This window comes from Lonchura striata, chromosome 34 (assembly GCF_046129695.1).
Source record: "Lonchura striata isolate bLonStr1 chromosome 34, bLonStr1.mat, whole genome shotgun sequence".
Classification (NCBI taxonomy): Eukaryota; Metazoa; Chordata; class Aves; order Passeriformes; family Estrildidae; genus Lonchura; species Lonchura striata.
Window position 1 is genome coordinate 2,276,735 of NC_134636.1, and position 19,562 is coordinate 2,296,296.

At 51.2% G+C, this 19,562-nt stretch overlaps 1 protein-coding gene across 1 annotated transcript in view; it reads left to right on the plus strand.

Moving 5' to 3' along the window:
- The window catches only part of LOC110473149 (uncharacterized), a 28,657-nt gene that overhangs the window by 830 nt on the left and 8,265 nt on the right, over positions 1–19,562 (plus strand). Inside the window, exons 2-3 of the mRNA XM_077789518.1 lie at positions 40–1,249; positions 15,935–16,334. Of these exons, the coding sequence (XP_077645644.1) occupies positions 40–1,249; positions 15,935–16,334 (1,610 nt within the window). The remainder of the gene's footprint in view (positions 1–39; positions 1,250–15,934; positions 16,335–19,562) is intronic.

The following is a 19,562-nucleotide window of genomic DNA, read 5'->3' on the forward strand; positions in this document are numbered from 1 at the left end:
GAGGCAAATCCCATCCTCTCCTTGTCCTTCCTCCCCTAGACAAGGAGCTGAGGCTGCAGATCAGGAAGAACAAATCCCCACGGAAGAACCTTGTGTCTGAGCTGCTTTTGAGTGGCTCCTTGGTGCAGGAATCCAACGGGGAGGAAAAGCCCCAGAGATCCTGCAGGAGGAGGGGCTGCAAACCGAGCCCAGGGTGCTCTGAGGAGGAAAGACCCACCCTGTGTGAGGAAGGCAGCCAGAGATCTGGCCAGGGCTCTGAGGTGGTTGTCCATGAGAAGCTTGATGATGGCACGAAGTCCCACAAGTGCTTGGAATGTGGGAAGAGTTTCCAAAAACACTCCCTCCTGGTCCGCCACCAGAGGATCCACACAGGGCAATGGCCCTACGAGTGTGGGGAATGTGGGAAGAGCTTCAAGTTCAGCTCTGAGCTGGTACAACACCGGAGGATCCACACCGGGGAACAGCCCTACGGGTGCGGAGAATGTGGGAGGAGGTTCCGCCTGAAACACCAGCTGGTCCAGCACCAGAGGACCCACACCGGGGAGAGGCCCTACGAGTGCGGGGAATGTGGAATGAGTTTCAGCATCAGCTCCCAGCTGATCGTCCACCAGTGGACCCACACCGGGGAACGGCCCTATGAGTGTGGGGAGTGTGGGAAGGGCTTCACGAAGAGCTCCCACCTGCACCGCCACCAGATGATCCACACAGGAATACGACCCTATGTGTGTGGGGAATGTGGGAAGGGCTTCCGTGACAGCACTCTCCTGATCATCCACCAGGCAATGCACACTGGGGAAAGCCCCTACACGTGCTCAGAATGTGGGAAGAGCTTCATGGCGAACTCCATGCTGAAGGTCCACCAGAGGATCCACACCGGGGAGCAACCCTACAAATGTGGGGAATGTGGGAAGAACTTTAGGCAAAAAGGTATCCTTATAACGCACCAGAGGATCCACACTGGGGAGAGGCCCTATGAGTGTGAGGACTGTGGGAAGAGTTTCAGACACTACTCCAGCGTGATTGTTCACCAGAGGATCCACACTGGGGAGAGGCCCTATGAGTGTGAGGACTGTGGGAAGAGTTTCAGACACTACTCCAGCGTGATTGTTCACCAGAGGACCCACACTGGGGTGAGGCCCTACAAGTGCAGGCAATGTGGGAAAAGCTTTCGCCAGAGATCCAACCTGATTGCCCATCAGAGGACCCACACTCGGGAGAGGCCCTATGAGTGTTCTGAGTGTGGGGAGAGGTTTCAGAGCAGATACCGTCTCCTCAAGCATCAGAGGATTCACACAGAGTAGAGGCCCTTCCACTGTCCTGATTGTGGGAAGACCATTAAGAAAGACTCCACTCAGTCACACCTCAGTAGACCCACACTGGGGAGAGCCCCTAATAGTGTCCCAAGAGTGGGAAGAGCGTATCCCAGACCTTTACAGTAAAGCAACAGGAAGAGAGGCAGGAGTAAGGGAAGCCCAACAAGTGCTCTGTGTGCGGGAGGACCTCTGTGTGCTGCTCCAACTCCATCCCCCATTGGAGGACCCCCATGGGATGATGCACAGTGGCCCTCGTTGGGCAGAGACTCAGTGCTGGAGCTGAGTGATTCACTGCCTGGTGGTCTCCACATGTTCCTGGCTCTGTTTGGGCACCTGGATGCAAGAGGAGCTGAAGGGGACATGGCCTTGGACAGTGATATGGGGAGTCATGGACATGGAAGGAGACATGGGCGACACGGGCATGGGTGGGTGTCGTGGTGTGTGTTTCGGATTGTCATTCCGTTCTAGTAGTCAGTTCTATAACCCCCTCCGTCTTTTCTATTTTTATAGCAAATTTGTAGCCCCTGTGTTGTTCCTATCTCTCCTATGTTGGTGTTTTTGCCCAAGGTGTCCCTCTCCCCAAAGACCTGCCCTTTTGTTCCCTGTCCCTGCTCCCATTGAGTGTCAGCCCCTTCCCGTGCCTGCCCCTTTCTCTAGAAACTTCCCTCTCCATTTTGTATCCTTGGAGGAGGCCCCAGGGATTGGTTTCGATTGTTCTCCTCCCCTGCGATCCCCTCTTGGGTTAAACATTGGATCCCCGCCTTGTGTTCCTGCCCAGGTTTCTCGCAGCTGGTTAAAGACTGTGCCGCCCCTAAGGCCTCCCCTGGATATCAGTGGTTGTGTGCCTTTGTTCAGGGTCTTTCTGTCCCTGACCCCCTGGGAATAAGCCCCTTTGGAAAACACACAGAGACCTCTCCCTGTTCCTTGTGTCCCCCTCGACACAGTCCCCCTGTGCCGTAGAGCATCTGTGCCCCACAGCCGCAGCCCAGGTTCAGCAGCTTTCTGGGGGCGGCCGCTCTCGCCGACGGCGTCGGGAGTGAACCGGGCTGAAGGAATCCGGCACCGCAGCAGCTGGGGAGGGGGAGAGCCATGAATGGGGATATGGTGGCGATCCGGGCGTGGATGGGGACGTCAGGGGACACGGACATGGGTGGGGACACGTGGGGGACAGGGACATGGGGGGGGACATTGGCTTAACTTTAAAAAATATCAGGCTCCAGCATGGTGTAGATGAATGGGGGCAGAGATCTCTGAAGTTTGCTCTTGGGGAAAGAGGTTTATTGGGGGTGCAGAAAAGTCCTGTCTCGTGCTGCCAGATGCGGCATGTGGCAAGGCTCAAAGAGGTGGAGGAAGGGAGAGACAAAAGGATGCTCTAGGAGAAGGGAAGCTCCTAGAGGGGGAGGAGGTTCCAAGGGAGGAGAAGATCCAAGAGAGCATGTGCCACTCGAAGTCCCCTTTTCAAGGAGGTTCAGGGTGGGCTGGAACAAGGCTCGGGCCAATGGGGTTACAGGCACTTGATTTTTTAGGGGAGGGACAGAGGTGCGGGTGAACCATACATTTTTTGGGGTGTGAGATGGAACAGTCCACTTGACCCCTGGACCCATACGTAGGCAAGGATGCTGTCCGGCCAGCTGGGAAAACTGTTCTCATCCTGGCTGTGTTATTTATGGATAATAATATTTATCTATCTTCCCCGTTTCGTTAAACCATTTGAAAGCTAAACACTGACTTAATAACTATTTGTTGCACACTCTGAGCTATATAGGATATTGCTACTGAAACTACACTTATTACTTTTAAAACAATCAAGCTTACTTAACAGAGTTCCTTCAGCCAAGGTGCAAAGCTCAAACCATCAGATAAACTGTTCAGATAGATTACAGATTATAGTAGGGGTGGCACTGATTTCTTTACTGAGCCAACATTTTAACTTGTTTTACTGTTTTAGTATAATGGAAGAATTTAGCTGAGGTAGCATTATCAAAACCTTCTGGGGAAGGTTCTTTGAACAGATTGAAAAAGGTATATGTCAGCTAAAGAGATGGTACCAGAGCCTGCAGACTTGGCTAAAGCAACCCAGGCATTTGTCTTGGGTTGGCTTGCAGGTGAAACTATTATGAAAACTAAAACAAAAGAACAAGAGCAACAACAAGGGAACAAAAGCAACATGTGCGCGCAAACAAAAAATCTCCATTCTTTTCTTGGGCTGTTTTTGGCAGGTCATTTCTTCTTGGCTCTGCACAGTTCAAGTCTGAGCTTTTGCCTCTTGGCTTAGACTTGCAGAAACACTGCCTGGTATGGAGGTGCCAGCGGGCTTCACATACTTCGCTGGGACCCATTTGAATCCTTCACCTGTGAAAACACAAGCAAACCCTCTCCCCCATGTTACAAATTTGCATGGACCTTCTATTTGTCCTGGGTGTAAGGTTTTGATTAAGACTGAGGGGTGCCCTTTTATTTTTGCTCTTTTGTTGTTCAGAAAATGTCTATAAATCAAGGGGTGAGACTCTCCTTCAGAGCTATTTAGAAAATTGTGAGCATACAGGGCATTGCTCAACTTCTTTTGAGGTGTGGCCTGATAAATTCCCCTTTTCTGTTTTAATAAGCTGCGCTTTAGGGTTTCATGTTTTTTCTATGGTACTTTTCAAGAGTTGTTTACCATTAGAAAAGGGGATACCACCATTATTTGCTGCTTTTAGTAATTTTCTCTCATCGTGAGATGGGACAACTGTCCATTCTCTGGGACCACCAGGTTTCTGGCTGAATGCCACAGGCATGGACTGGGGATTCAGACTGTCTTCTTTGTGAATATCACGTCTGAATGCATGCCAGTCTAACAGTTGGAGGTTATCAACACCTTTTTGGGAATTCTGTGAAACTGAGGCAGTGGGGGTAGTATTGGCAGGGGTACCACAGAGTTCTGTGTGTCCTGTATTTGTCAAAGCAGCTGCTAGGGTCCATTCTTCTCTTTCTCGCTGCATGCCAAGCTGTGGTGGATTATTGTGTGAACCGGATGCAGGAGCTGCTGGCAGCAGAGAAGCTGCTGGTGGATCTACAGCTGAGGTTTCCAGAGGCTGCGAGGGCGGCGGTGTGGGAGGAACTATTTGTAATGCGGCTGTAAGAAGTATTGGGCGTGTCCCTGCGGAGGGACGTGGTGGTGAGCCTGGAAGTGGTGGTACCAGCCGCGGCAGCAGCAGCAGGGCCCCCCTTTCCAGCTCTTGGGGCCTTGGCATCACTGCCAGAGGGTGCAGGGACGCCGGCTGAGTGCAGACCGCAGCATGGTGTGCATGGAAAACGGGGGGCTGCATCAGAGGCGCCGCAGGGGCGACAGGGAGCGGTTTGACTGGGGGCATCACGAACTGCGCATTCACGGGGCACATCACTGAGTCCGCACAGCGAGGCATCAGGGTGGCCGTGTCTTCCTCGCAACTGGAGGGTCCAGGGGGCTCGGGGCGGCGCCGCCGGCCAATTGTCGCGTGTTCACGAGTGCGGGAGGTGGCGGGTTCTTGATCTGGGGCTCCGGGGCATCCCCCTGTGGTTGGGGGGGCTCTGGCTGGGGGAGTGGCGGCGTGGGGCTTCCCACTGATCGCTGCCGTGGCGCTGGGACTGGGGCTGTGGTCACGTGCTGTCGCGGCGCGGGTGGCATCTCGCCCCAGACCACAGGGATTCCCACGGGAGGCTGCGGCAAGCCGGATGCGGCTAGCGCCGGTTCAATTGTTTGTAAAAACGTGGCCACGTTGTTTTGTAATAGGCCAGCGAAAGTAGCGACCCCTGTGGCCAGGGACGCCGCTGAGGGTGCAGGCGGGAGGGCCAGGGCGGCTTTGCTGGCCGAAAATGCGAGAGTTGGCGCCGAGTTGCGCGGGCTGGAGGATAAGGGCGTGGCAGGGAAAGCGGTGAAGGGGGCGCAGGGGCGGAGGGGGCTGCATGGGGGCGAACCACGGTGAGGGCGGGGTCGTCAGAAACCGCGCCAACAGGCAACATGGCCGGGTCCGGTTTCTGTGGGGCAAACAAGTCGGCCACAGCTCTAAAAGCTGGGAGCAAATCACAAGCGTTAGGATACTGTCGTGAAATATCAATAAAAAGTCTATTTCCAGCTGAGTCCCAAAATTCTCTGGTAAAGGCAGCTGACCTCTTAGTGTTAGGGAAGTTAAGCAGGACCCATTCCAGGAGGCTTTTTAACTCTTTCTTAGACAAAGTACTGTTATGACTACGTAAGAGATGGTTAAGTTGCTTATAGAGATCTCTATCAAGGGCAGAGTGGGATTGTCCCATTTTTTAGACCTGTGTAGCTCACCTCGATGTCGTGAAAGCAGGGTCCTCTGTCGAGTTCCGACGTACCTCCTGTCAGAGCTCAGGACACTGCGGGGGTCCCCGAGAGCTCCGGATTCAGACGTCTCTCCGGGACGGGTTTTCCGTGCTTGGGACCTCCAGACTTCCCCCTCAGGGCTTCCAGTGCAGGCAGTGCTCTCTGCACGTGGCGGTGTGCCACAAGGCTCCTCACAGAGCTCAGAGTCGCTGCAACTCCGCAGCGTTTCCTGTACTCGAGGCAGGAATCTTCCAAGAGCTCTGAAAGCTCACTACTTAGAAACGAGCTGGCGTGCTGGGGTGCTTGAGCAATGATTGCCTCGGCAATTCTTTAAAGAGCTCCGGCTACAATGTTGCCTAGTAACGAAATGCCGTGCTCACGACAATGATGAGGAGGCTACCACAGGTAATTTAGTTACCGTGCATGGAGAAGTGCCCCACGGGTAGAAGGGCTGGAGACATTTTCACAGGCATCTGGATTGCTTTTCCTCATTGGGCGCCTCTCTGTTGAATATTTCTGCCTCTCCAGGACGGTTTGGGTGAATGTAGACAGCGATCTCTCAAGGCTGCTCTTAGATAATGAGGTTTATTGGGGATGCAGAAAGGTCCTGCCTCGTGCTGCCGGATGCAGCATGTGGCGAGGCTTGAGAGGGTAGGGGAGGGGAGAGAAAAAACGGTGTTCAAGGAGAAGGGAAGTTCTAAAAGAGGGGTGCTGCGGCCCCGCCCAAGACCACTGTCCTCAGCCCCAGCTAGCTCTCCTGCAGGGTGAGTAGGGCTAGTGGAAGCACCCTTCACTGTACCAGCGGGGCTTTGGAGAGTGCTTTGTGGGTCCTGAGGTCGCTGCTGATTCCAACGGCGAGGAAATGAGGAGAGGCACTTGTTGGGGGCAAAAATCCGATGTTTATTGAGGTCCTGGGGATCCAACAGCATCGGAGGGGGCCAGCCAACAAGTGCAACTCGGGGGTGCTTGCAACGTGTTACATAGGGAGAGGGAGGGGGCCGATCAGCCAGTGGGGGAACAGACAGGAGATACTCTTCTGGAGATTGACATGTGGGGGATCCAGTGAGGGGTAGAGAGGGTAGGGGTCCCAGGCCCTCATCCAATCACTCGGTGCCCTGGATGGAAGTTTCTAGAGATAGGGGAAGGGGCACCAAGTGACAGACAAGGCACCTGGGAGGGGACAGGGGACTGACTTGGCATTTTCTAGGGAGACTGACACATGAGGGAAGGCGGGAAAACTCAGGGAGAAACCAATACAGTATGGGGATACACTGGAACAAACCATGACAGAATAAAAATGTAATAAAACATATAAAAGCGCAACTCCACATCTTCCCTTTTTTTTGTTTAAAAGGAAAGGGAAGAGAGAAGTAAAAATAACTTTTTTAATACTAAAGCCAATGACAAATACAACAGGGGCCAACAAAAGTAAAAGTCCAGTTCGAACCATGGATTGGATCTAACCAGAGTCCCCATCCTTCGAAAAGAGACCCCAGCCAGTGTGATGATTCTTTCTTGAGATGTGTTATCATATTTTGCATTTTGTCTATGGTGGCACGGATGTCCTCAGCCTTAGAACTTAGATTCATACAGCATTTGGCCAACGTAGTCCACATGTTAGCCTGAGGCTGAGGAATAACCCATGCCTGCTGGGGTCTCATGTTGATTGTGATGGTGAGAAGAATGAGGCTTAGTGTGGGTGACATCCTGGGTTAGATCCAAACTGGGAGAAATTCTGAAAAATAACTTAAAGATACATTAATAATCAGGGTAGGGGAGGTCTAGCTCAAAAGGGAACAAAGAGCCAAGGGAGCTGGAAAGGGAAGAGGTAGACCCAAAAAGGGAAGATTTTCTCTGCCTTCTGAAGGCAGCATGTCCCACCTGAGGATTCTCCGGTTTGGCTTGGGCTGACGGCCTGACAAATTTGGAGAGGACCCATCTCAGGCCTGAGGGTGTGGAGACACAAGCGTATCCTGGTCCCCAGGTGACTAAGTCATAAGGCCCCTCCTGCCGCCAGGTCTCGGGATCTTTAATGAGGACCGGCAGCTTTTCCCTGACCTTCCCCTGCTCGTAGTTGTTAAAGTGCCGAGTGATTGGCGGATTTAAACATTCAAAGGAGCAGTTAAGAAAGTTAATGGTAAAGAGGGCCCGCGCTAATTGAACCTGGGGGGACTCTACCTTCATTACCGGCTGTTGCTGTTTTAACATCCGTTTAAGACTCTGGTGAGTCCTCTCCACCACGGCCTGGCCTGATGGAGAACAGGCGATGCCAGTCTTGTGTTCTATTCCCCATTGCTGTAGGAAGCTGGTGAACTCCTTGGAGGTGTAACCTGGGGCATTATCTGTTTTGATTATTTGGGGACACCCAGCATAGAGAAAGCCTGTTTCAGACTTTTCTCGATATCTGAGGCTTTCTCCCCTGTGTGGGCAGAGGCAAAAACTGCCCCAGAGAAGGTGTCAACGGAGACATGGACGTACTTCATCCTCCCAAAGGAATGGATGTGAGTAATGTCCATCTGCCACACCTCACAGGACTTCAGACCCCTAGGGTTGGCCCCTGCGCTCACCGATGGTAGGGGGAGCGACTTACAGGACGGGCATGTGGCCACAATGGCTCGAGCCTGGTCTTGGGTTGGGTGGAACTGTATTACCAGACCCGGTGTATTTTGATGGTAGAGCTGGTGGCTTATTTTAGCCTGTTGGAATTTATCAAGGAGTGACGCCATTTGCATGGGGGCGGCAGCAAGGGAATCGGCACGCCTATTGCCCTCGGCCAAGAACCCCGGCAGGTCGGTATGTGACCTGAAGTGCATCACATAGAACGGCTGCTTTTGGTGGGATGCTAACTTAATTAATTTTGAGAGCAACCTATTCAAGGCATCATTGGAAACACCTCGCAGGATTGCACTCCAGACACTACAGCTGCTACATAAGCCGAATCGGTGACCAAATTAAAGGGTTCAGAGAACCGCTCGAAAGCTCTAATGACTGTGACCAACTCAGCTACCTGAGGGGATCCTTCCACCTCAACATCTGCCTCCCACCACTGAGTTTGAGGATCTTTCCAAGTCACAACAGATTTGTGGGACCCTGCAGACAAGTCAGTAAAAACTGTTAGGGCTTTCAAGGGTTTCTTGCTCTGAATTCGCTTTGTTGATAGTGTGAATTGAATCTCTGAATTAAAAATTTTGTGGACTGGTCTCAAAACTGAAATTTTGTCCGTGTTGCTATCTAGAGCAAATTGTAATGATTCATTTTCCTGTAACAGGTGTTCCAACATAGCCTTTGTGAATTGACCCGATTCCAATTTAATGGGAATGTGAATGCATTCAAAGTCACATCCTGCCAACTCATGAATCCGCGCTCTAGCCTTGCGGATTAGATCTGCCGCCAGCTCTTGTGGTCGTGTCATTCTCTTGGACCGGTGGTGACTTAGGAAAACCCACTCCATGATGGAGAGTGGGTCCCTTCGGTCCTGGTTACCCTTCCCTAGGGTGTCTGTCCACTGAAAGATAACACCACGGAGGTGTGGCATTCTGCCCAATATGATGAATTTGAAGGGCAGACCCAGATTGCACCGGTGGGCCTGCCTGGCAGATATCGTCTCCTGAACCCTGTCTAATGCAGCCTTGGCCTCTGGTGAGTTCCCTGGGAGAACTAGGCTCTTCCCCCCCTTTCAATAAATCAAAAAGGGGGGCTAGGTCTTCGTTGGTGATAGCTAACCAGGGTCTCACCCAGTTCAAGGATCCACACAGCTGCTGAACGTCAGCTAGGGTCCGAATGTTATTTTTGATTGCCAATTTTTGCGGAACAATGGTCCGCTTGTTTGTTTCCAAACCAAGGTACCTCCAGGGTGCCATCGATTGAATTTTATCTGATCACAGCTCGAACCCCACAGCAACCAACACATCGGTTGTTAGGTTAAGCGCGTATGTAAGTAAATCGCTGTTGGGGGCACAAATGAGTATGTCATCCATGTAATGTCGTATTATCACGCCCTCGGTGGCTGCACGCACAGGGGACAGCAATGAAGAAATGTACCACTGGTAGATTAAAGGGCTATTTTTCAGGCCTTGGGGTAGAACTCTCCAGTGATACCTGTCCATTGGGGCTTCTCAGTTAGTGGAAGGAACTGAGAAGGCAAAAAGTGGCGCGTCCTCAGGATGTAGAGGAATTTGGAAAAAACAATTTTTTATATCAATGACTGCCAATTCCCAATTTTCAGGTAACATTGTGGGGGACGGCATCCCTGGTTGGAGAGGGCCCATGTCTTTAATGACTTTATTTATTGCACGAAGGTCGTGGAGGAGGCACCACTCGTCTTTGCCACGTTTTTTGAGAACAAAGATGGGGGAATTCCAGGGAGATGTTGTTTCCTGGATGTTCCCCTGAGGGAGCTGCTCATCCACGAGCTCCCGGAACGCTTTGAATTTTTGTTTGTTGAGCGACCACTGCTTTACCCAGATTGGTGTATCCGTAAGCCAATTCAACTTCTGAGTAGGACACTCCTCAGTGGCCACTACCCAAAAAACCTGGGGGATCGGTATGTCAACTGTGACCCCCATTGGGCCATTAGGTCCCTCCCCCACAAGGGTTCCGTACAGTCTAAAACAAATAGATGTAAATAAGCCGATTGTCCATTTGGCCCCTCAAATTTTACGATGTTCTTTGATTGTTTGGCCAATTGTGAACCACCTACACCCTGAATCTGTCCTGCCACATCCTGCAATTCCCATTGTGATGGCCAGTCCCGTGAGGGGATGACCATCATGTCTGCCCCTGTGTCAAGAAGTCCATTGAGATATTTGTGCTCCCCGCCTTTCCACATGTAGCATGAAATTTTAGGTCTTTCCTTCCCCAGTATCTGGGCCTGACGCGCCTGGTAGATTTTGTCAGGTGACTGCTTCCATATGTCTTTGCGGAAAACTGGAGGCCCAGATACAGGAATGGCTTGGGCGATGATTTGGCCCTTGGGGAGGAAGACTGGCGGGTGAGAACAGTGCAGCCACAAGACCAAGTGTTTAGGATGTGCAGATGTCAGACTTGGTGCAATGGTGATGTCGACTGGTGTGAATTTTGTGTCCCCAAAAATGATACACTTACTGTGGAGGTTCCTCCAGGTTCCGGGGTCCTTGGTGTCAATGGTAATAAAGTGCCGATCAGTATCCTTCAGATGTAAAGGTTCACTCAGAGCCAACCTATAGGGAGAGAAATTGGATTGAGTATTAAGAATGGGCCTGGGGTGGTCGGGATCCCGGCCAAGCCAGGCTTTTGAAATGAAGTTCACATCCTCCCCCATATAGGCTGGTTCATCAGCCGTAGTCAAATCCGACAGGGTGTCGTTTCTGGTGGTGATGTCTTTGTCCCTCCCCTCCTCGGATGTTGATTGTCCCACCATATTTATTTCCGCACGCAGGGAGAGACTGCGCTGGTCCATTAGTTTTTTGGTTCCCCCCCTGGGTTGGGGGCACCTCGGCCTTGCTGCTGCTGTTGGAATTTTAGAAGTCGTCCCTCAATGGGCATTGTGGAGCCCAATGGTCTCTTTTATTACAAAGATTGCAGGGTCTATCTGAATTAAATCCTCTTGGAGGTGGCCTTGAAAAGCAGCGTTTGGGAGCAGGAGTAATTGATGGGGTGGCGGTTTCAGCGAAGGAGACTCTCCTGGATGGTGCTCGGGGAGTCCCCTGCAAGTCTCTAGGTGGGATGGTCACCTTGCGGGAGCAGACGTCCAGCATGCTTTGTAATGTAAGCTCCGGATCGAGAGGGAGACTCAAGATGGCTTGCCTGCATGCCTCGTTGGCATTTTGCCTGGCAACCTCGGTGATCATGCCTCTCCTGAGGCCCTCGTCTGGAACCTGTGCCTCAATGGCTCAGCATAGACGATCCACAAAACTCACAAATTACTCTAATGGCTCCTGCTTCATAGATAAATAGTTAATAATTGGGCTGGTAGGCCTCAGTTTAAAAAAGGTCTTCTCCACTGCCTTCGCACTGACTACTAAAGCCTCCCTGGGGATCTTTTCAGCCTGCTTTGGCCCAAATTCTCAATCCCCAACCTTGCACAGATGGTCAATTGATAACATTCCCCCATTCGCATCCACAGAGGTTTCTGCATTAGCCCAGAGGAATGGCAAAAACTCCCTCACCTCCCGCCTCCATGCAGACTCCCAAACTAAAAACTCAGCCTGAGTTATTAAACATGAAAAGAGAGTCCACATGTCTGCGGGAACATACTCTGTGGAGGCAAGTGTTGCCTTTAACATCCCTCAAAAAAACTCGCATTCGCGGCCGAATTCCTTCTGGGCTTTGCAGAGGTCCTTGATGACTTGTTGTGGAATGGGGGACCACTGTGCGAGGAGGCTGCCCCCCTGCTGTGGGGTGAAGGTGACAGGGGCATCAGAGAAGGCAGGCAGGGAATGGGGCAGGCCAGAGTTCCCACGCTCCCCCCTCCTCCCCCCCGACCCCAAAGCGTGGGAACCGGAAGTTGGGTCGTGGGAACCGAGGGAGGAGGAGGAGGAGGCAGGGTCAGGGCCAGGGGGAGTGGCTGATGGAAAGCTCTCCCCAAAGGCGGAGCTGGGGGACAAGGTGTTAAATAATTCAAAAGGGGAGGTGACTGAGGTGGGTGGAGGAGAGAAGTGGGCGGGAAAATCTGGGGAGTGGAAGGGGTTGGCTGTTGGTCGGAAGGGGTTTCGGGAAGAGGCTGGAAAGGGATTGTGGGAAGAAGGAGCACATGTGGAGAGTAAAGCCATGCGGTCCCTGCCATCTTGTGTCCTTTGAGAAGAGGGGAAGCCATTTTGTGGACTGTGGGATAAGGGGTTAGGAACAGGATCGGGGAGACTAAAGCTTACAGAATGTCTATGGGACAGGGCTGTACATTGCAGGGAAACAGGGAAACAGGGAGAGTCCAGAGTAGTGCCAGCACTGTCCTGGTAAGGGTCCCGAGGATTCTCAGAGGGGCCAGAATCTGCCTGTGGACATAGCCAGGATGCCTATCTAAGAATCCCCGGTTTTTGGAAAGAGGGAGAGGAGAGAGGGGTAGGATTTGTAGAACTGGGATTTGGTTTGTCAGCCGATGGCTGTGGCAGAGCTTCATAATTGTTTTATATAATATCCCTAATATGCAGTGCCAAATAAGTAAATTTGGAAAGGGAAGGATCCCCCCTGTTTGAGGATTTCCCTTGCAACGTGGTGCCAAAAGGGGACTTGGTATAATGTGGTTGCAGAAATATCTGGGAAGCTCTGTGACACCCACCGGACAAACCTTTTAACATCTGATTTTTTAAACTTTTTCTCCCCTCCAACTAGGATACCCACAACCTGGGAATAGATTCTCCTCTGTGGCATGGTCAGCTTTGCACCCATGCTGACAGATTTTAAAGGGTGCCACAAAGTCTACAGCCGGGAGAATTACAACGAAAAGGAAAAGACCACCCTGAACAACTTAGACTAACCTGCCCTTCAAGCTCCCCGCACCCCGGGAAAAGGGAGCTATAACAAAAGAATGTGGGGTCTTTCCCCTACACCCAGGGAGCAAGAAAAACCCACCCAAAGAGGGAATCCCTCCCCCCAACATTGGGGAAAAAAGGAAAACCCTCAAAAAGAGCAGGAGTCTAAGCCCCAAGGACCCCCTCACTCACCAGCAAAGAGGGTCCGGTCACATCCAGGCAGAAACAAAAAAATCCAGGCTGCAGACACGCCCAAGGGGGAGCCAACTCCGGTGGTGCTGGCTGGAGCTGCCGGCCCCGTCCCCGGGAGGGCCGCTCACTAAAACGTGAGTCTGCTCCCACCAGGGTAATTTGACAGCTTAAAGGATAAATCCACGGGTCTCCTGGACTCCGAGGGTCCTCTGCCGTGGGGTCAGGCTCTCTTCTGGCCCCCCGGCAGGAGCCAAATCACCACGGCCCCGCCCCAGACCACTGTCCTCAGTCCCGGCTAGCTCTCCTGCGGGGGCGAATAGGGCGAGTGGAAGCACCCACCACTGTACCCAGCTGGGCTTTGGAGAGTGCTTTGTGGGTCCTGAGGTCGCTGCTGATTCCAACGGCAAGGAAATGAGGAGAGGCACATGTTGGGGGCAAAAATCCGATGTTTATTGAGGTCCTGGGAATCCAACAGCATCGGAGGGGGCCAGCCAGCAAGAGCAACTGAGGGGTGCTGGCAACATGTTCCATAGGGAGAGGGAGGGGGCCGATCAGCCAGTGGGGGAACAGACAGGAGTGACTCTTGTGGGGATTGACATGTGGGGGATCCAGTGAGGGAGAGACAGGGGAGGGGTCCCAGGCCCTCATCCAATCACTCGGTGCCCTGGATGGAAGTTTCTAGAGTTAGGGGAAGGGGCACCAAGTGACAGACAAGGCACCTAGGAGGGGACAGGGGACTGACTTGGCATTTTCTAGGGAGACTGACACATGAGGGAAGGCGGGAAAACCCAGGGAGAAACCAATTGTTATGGTTTGACACAGGCACAATGCCAGTGCCCCCATGAAAATGTGATTTCTTTTTTGAATGCTGTGAAGTGGAATCTAGAACAGAGTAAAGCAAGCCTATGCTTAATAACAGGAAAAAAACTTTATTAAACTACTACTACAAAAAGGAAAAGGAAAAGGAAAGGAAAAAAGGAAAAAAACTACACAAACATTAAACGAAAACCTTGCAAAGCATTCCTCCCCCTACTACCCAACTCCAACAATCCACAGTGAGACACAATCTGGACTCTAATTAGGTTTCTATCTTCCAGATAATCGATACATAGTCTATCGAGGGAACAGAGTCTCTCCTGTGCCACAGACTCTCTAAGAAAACACAACTCTACATCCTGTGTTTCCATGTTATTCATGGCACGGCCCAGAGAAAAAGTTTCCTATGGTGACCTTTCTCTTTTTCATGCACAGTGCTCTCACTACCAATACATGGATGGACAGACTGCTTTTAGGATTTTTCTTTTCAAGGATGCCCTGCCAAGAGGGGAGAAAACAACAGTTCAGTTTTTCATTGTTTGGGACCGCAGTCCCCCCCATTTTTCCATTTCCCCTGGGGCCGAGGGTTCAAGAATAGAGATCTTCTTCTTTTCTCTTTTCTTTGAGGATAAGGGGGCGCCACCACAAACCCCCTAACCTTTTCTCCGTTCACTCCACTTTTGTCTTTTCCCAGCTGAAGCAGGTCTCTTGACTCACTGGCATCTTCTTTAAACACAGTCTTTCTTGGAGGAGAAGATTGGTTCAGGTTGTGGCTAACATGGAAAAGTCTAGCCAAAAGCCACTCCTTGTCCCACTCCCATTTAGAATTCCTCCTTCTAACATCCCAGGGTCCAAGGTGTCCCTCTTCCTCTCTTTCAAACTAAGGAGGGGAAAGGAAAATTCACAAAGCTTTCATTTCTCAAGGAAGGGTTAAAAGTCCGAACTCCCAGGGATGGCTCAATGCCCAGACATCCAGCAACTCCCACGCACTGGGCACCTTGCAGCTCCCCCCGCTCCTCCTTCCTCGCGGTGGAATTGCTGACAGAACTGCCGATGTCTCTTTCTCTCGGGAGAGAAACTCTGGGGGGGGGAATGGAGACATCCCAGATTTCTTCCACCCTTTTATCTGCAGGGGCCAGCCCAATTGCAGTCCTTCCACTACCTTTGGGCCTACCTCAGTCAGGCCATCGGCCTTCCCCTCCCCCTCCCAGCTCATGGCTGGGCGGGGGAAGGTCTGCACTGTGCGCTGACTGGAACCAAAGAGAACTAGCTCTCCTGGGAATTCTCCTTTAACCCCTTCGTGTTCTCAGAGGCGTGTCTACCTTCAATTGGTCAATATCCAAATTGACCTCTTCCTTCCGGAAAAAATTCTCATTCCGTGTAAAACCACGACACCAATACAGTATGGGGGTACACTGAAACAAACCATGACAGAATACAAATGTAATAAAACATATAAAAACGCAACTCCACAGAGGGAAGGGAGTTCCAAGAGAGCGTGTGGCCCCTCAAAACCGCCTTTTCAAGGAGCTTCAAGGTGGGCTGGAACAAGGCTCGGACCAATGGGGTTACAGGCACTTGATGTTTTAGGGGAGGGACAGAGGTGCGGGGTGAACCATACATCATTTGGGGTGTGAGATGGAACAGTCCACTTGACCCCAGGACCCATATGTAGGCGGGGTTGCTTTCCGGCTAGCTGGGAAAACTGTTCTCATCCTGGCTGTGTTATTTATGGATAATCATATTTATCTAGCTTCTGCAACAGAAGGCAGCCAGAGATCTGGCCAGGGCTCTGAGGTGGTGGTCCATAAGGAGCACGGTGATGGCAAAAAGCCCCACCAGTGCTTGGAATGTGGGAAGAGTTTCCCCAAGCGCCCCGTCCTGGTCTGCCAGCAGAGGATCCACACTGGGGAACGGCCCTATAAATGTGGAGAATGTGGGAAAGGCTTCACAAACATCTCTTACCTGAATCATCACCAGATGATCCACACAGGGATACGACCCTATGTGTGTGGGGAATGTGGGAAGGGCTTCCGTGACAGCACTCTCCCGATCATACACCAGGCAATGCACACTGGGAAAAGCCCCTACAAGTGCTCAGAATGTGGGAAGAGCTTCATGCAGAACTTCAAGCTGATGGTCCACCAGAGGATCCACACTGGAGAGAAGCCCTACAAGTGCGGGGAATGTGGGAAAAGCTTTAGCCAGAGATGCAACCTGAGAGTCCACCAGAGGATCCACACTGGGGAGAGGCTTATGAGTGTTCTGAGTGTGGGGAGAGGTTTCAGAGAAGATATAGTCTCCTCAAGCATCAGCAGATTCACACAGAATAGAGGCCCTTCGGCAGCGCTGAGTGTAGGAAGGTCTTTAGGAAGATTTCCACTTGCATCACCCCTCTGTGGATCCACGCTGGGGAGAGCCCCTAACAGTGTCCCAAGAGTGGGAAGAGTGTCTCCCAGATATATGAACTGCCCAAACAGCAACAGAGGCAGCAGTAAGTGCAGCTCTACAAGTGCTCTGTGTGCGGGAGAAACTGTGTGCGCTGCTCCAACTCCATCCGCATTGGAGGACCCCCATGGGATGATGCACAGGGCCCTCGTTGGGCAGAGACTTGGTGATCCATGGTGCTGCTGATCCACTGGCTGGTGGTCTCCACATCTTCCTGGCTCTGTGTGGGCACCTGGATGGAAGAGGTGCTGAAGGGGCCATGGCTGTGTACAGTAGCATGGGGCCCACGGACATGGAAGGAGACAAGAGTGACACGAGCATGGGTGGGTGTTGCGGTGTGTGTTATAAATTGTGACACGGCAATTTGAAGTGTCTTAATTCAATAAAGCAATTTTATTTAAAATTAGCAAGCAAGTAAGGCAGGCAAAAATTCAGCGCTGGGCGGCCGGGGAGTCTCCTGCTCCACCAATGGCACGCAAAAATGTTCTGTCCCAACCTTCCTTTTATCCCCCCTTTTCTCCTTGCAGACGTGACTCTCCAAATGTAGTCTGAGTCTGGTCGTTGTGATAGCTTCTAAGTCTCTTCTTTTGAGATACAGCAAGCAGACCAGATATACACACGCCCAGGACTTTAATCTCAACCTCCTTATCACCTTGTAAGCAAATAAGCATTTCAAAGACACACCAGTACATTCTTAGCCACTATCTTATGCAAAACAAATTAGGTTAACATACCACAGTACATTCTTATGCAAACTAAGACAAGCAAGCATATTACAGTGAACAAATTATCTTCTACTTATTTCAGTGTGTGTTTTCAATTGTCATTCTGTCCCAGTAGTCACTTCTATAACCCCTCCTATTTTGTATGGTTATAGCATATTTTATTGCCTATGGGTTGTTCCTTTCTCTCCTGTGTTGGTGTTTTTGCCCAAGGTGTCCCTCTCCCCAAAGACCTGCCCTTTTGTTCCCTGTCCCTGCTCCCATTGAGTGTCACCCCCTTCCTGTGCCTTCCCCTTTCTCTAGAAACTTCCCTCTCCATTTTGTATCCTTGGAGGAGGCCCCAAGGATTGGTTTCAGTTGTTCTCCTCCCCTGCAATCCCCTCTTGGGTTAAACATTGGATCCCCGCCTTGTGTTCCTGCCCAGGTTTCTCGCAGCTGGTTAAAGACTGTGCCGCCCCTAAGGCCTGCCCTGGATGTCAGTGGTTGTGTGCCTTTGTTCAGGGTCTTTCTGTCCCTGACCCCCTGGGAATAAGCCCCTTTGGAAAACACACAGGAGACCTCTCCCTGTTCCTTGTGCCCCCCTCGTCGCAGTCCCCCCGTGCCGTAGAGCATCTGTGCCCCACAGCCGCAGCCCAGGTTCAGCAGCTTTCTGGGGGCGGCCGCTCTCGCCGACGGCGTCGGGAGTGAACCGGGCTGAAGGAATCCGGCACCGCAGCAGCTGGGGAGGGGGAGAGCCATGAATGGGGATATGGTGGCGATCCGGGCGTGGATGGGGACGTCAGGGGACACGGACATGGGCGGGGACACGTGGGGGACAGGGACATGGGCAGGACATGGGATGAACTCCCAGGGAATGTGGAGGATGGTGGGTTTGATGCAGTTGAGGGTTCTTGGGAGGGACGTGGAGTGCCGTGCCATGGAAAGTGAAATTCCAGATCATTTGGGAGCATGCCATGGATCCAAGAGGGGAATTCCCAAGGCTCCCAGGGGCTGCTTCTGCCCTGCTTCCCAAGGGAGCTCTGGTGGGGCAAGTGGCAAGGTCCAGAAGCTGTGTGGTAGGCTACCAGAGCAGACAGCAGAGGTGGCTTTGCTGGACATTTTGCAGCCCATTCCCAGCTCAAAGCTGTGGGAAGAAGAAAAGCAAAGTGAGAATCCCTGAGAGAATCCCAGAACGACTGCGGGGAAAAGGTGTGGAAGCCCCTCCTGTGGTTCCCCTGATGGGGAGACCCCTAAATCTCCTAGATTCCAATTAATCCCAAAATATTAGAAGGTTTCCACATAATTGAAGATTAAAAGCAGTGTCCTAAGCATCAAAACTTCTCAAAAGATGCAAAGTAATATTCCGTGTACCCTAAGTATGAATACGTAGGGACCCTGGCCATGGGCTGCAGTCCCAGGAGGGAGAGACACCTCTACCCCAGGGAAGGTGCAAATGAGACCACAGCACTGCAACCCACGTATTTTACTGAACATATATTTTAATTAAGATAGTATTGACCAGGAAATGTGAGGTAGAGAAATAGGAAAGAGGTCTCAGGGACATAAAGAATTAGGAAAGATCTCTGGCTCGGACTTGGCAGCTGCCGGGGAGACTCGCAGAGCGCAGCGCCTTTCCCAATTCCTGCCACAGGACGCACTGACCAATTTCCTGTGAAACACAAGTCTAGTCTCCTGTGAAAATTTAAAACTTTAATAAAGGACAATAGGAGACAAGAACCATCAAGCGAAGATGTTACATCCATGCTGTGTCTTCATTCATAGCCAAGAGCATTCCTGTTATTTGGGATACATCCTTGAGATACCATTTTCAATGTATCAGCCTGTTCCATATTCATAAATAATTATGCCATAATATAAGTAGAATTATATAATAATTGTAAGTAAAGTTTATAAAATTCTAGAAATTATCAGAATAACTATTAAAAGTAAACTTTATTAAACTTATATGTAAACTTTTCCAAATCCAGTTTACATGTTCCAAGAACTGTTTAGCATATCTCCTCCTCAAGTCTGCCTTTTTTGGGCAAGCGGATTCCCTGGTTATGGTTTTAGACCATTTATATCATAACCTTCAGGTTTGGACCTTGGTCCACGCTGTCTTCAGAAGGTGAGTGCTGATAGTTGGAATATCTGTAGCAGGTGTGCTCATCCTATGTTCTTTGGATGTGATCCCATTCAAGCAGGCATTGCAACACAAGCACATTAGATCAGCTATTTCACTAAGCTTAATTAACAACACAAACAAAAACTATATTTTTACCTCAGAGTTAATTTTAAAACAACCCTTATAGAAGCCCTTTTAATATTTTCGAGAAACCAA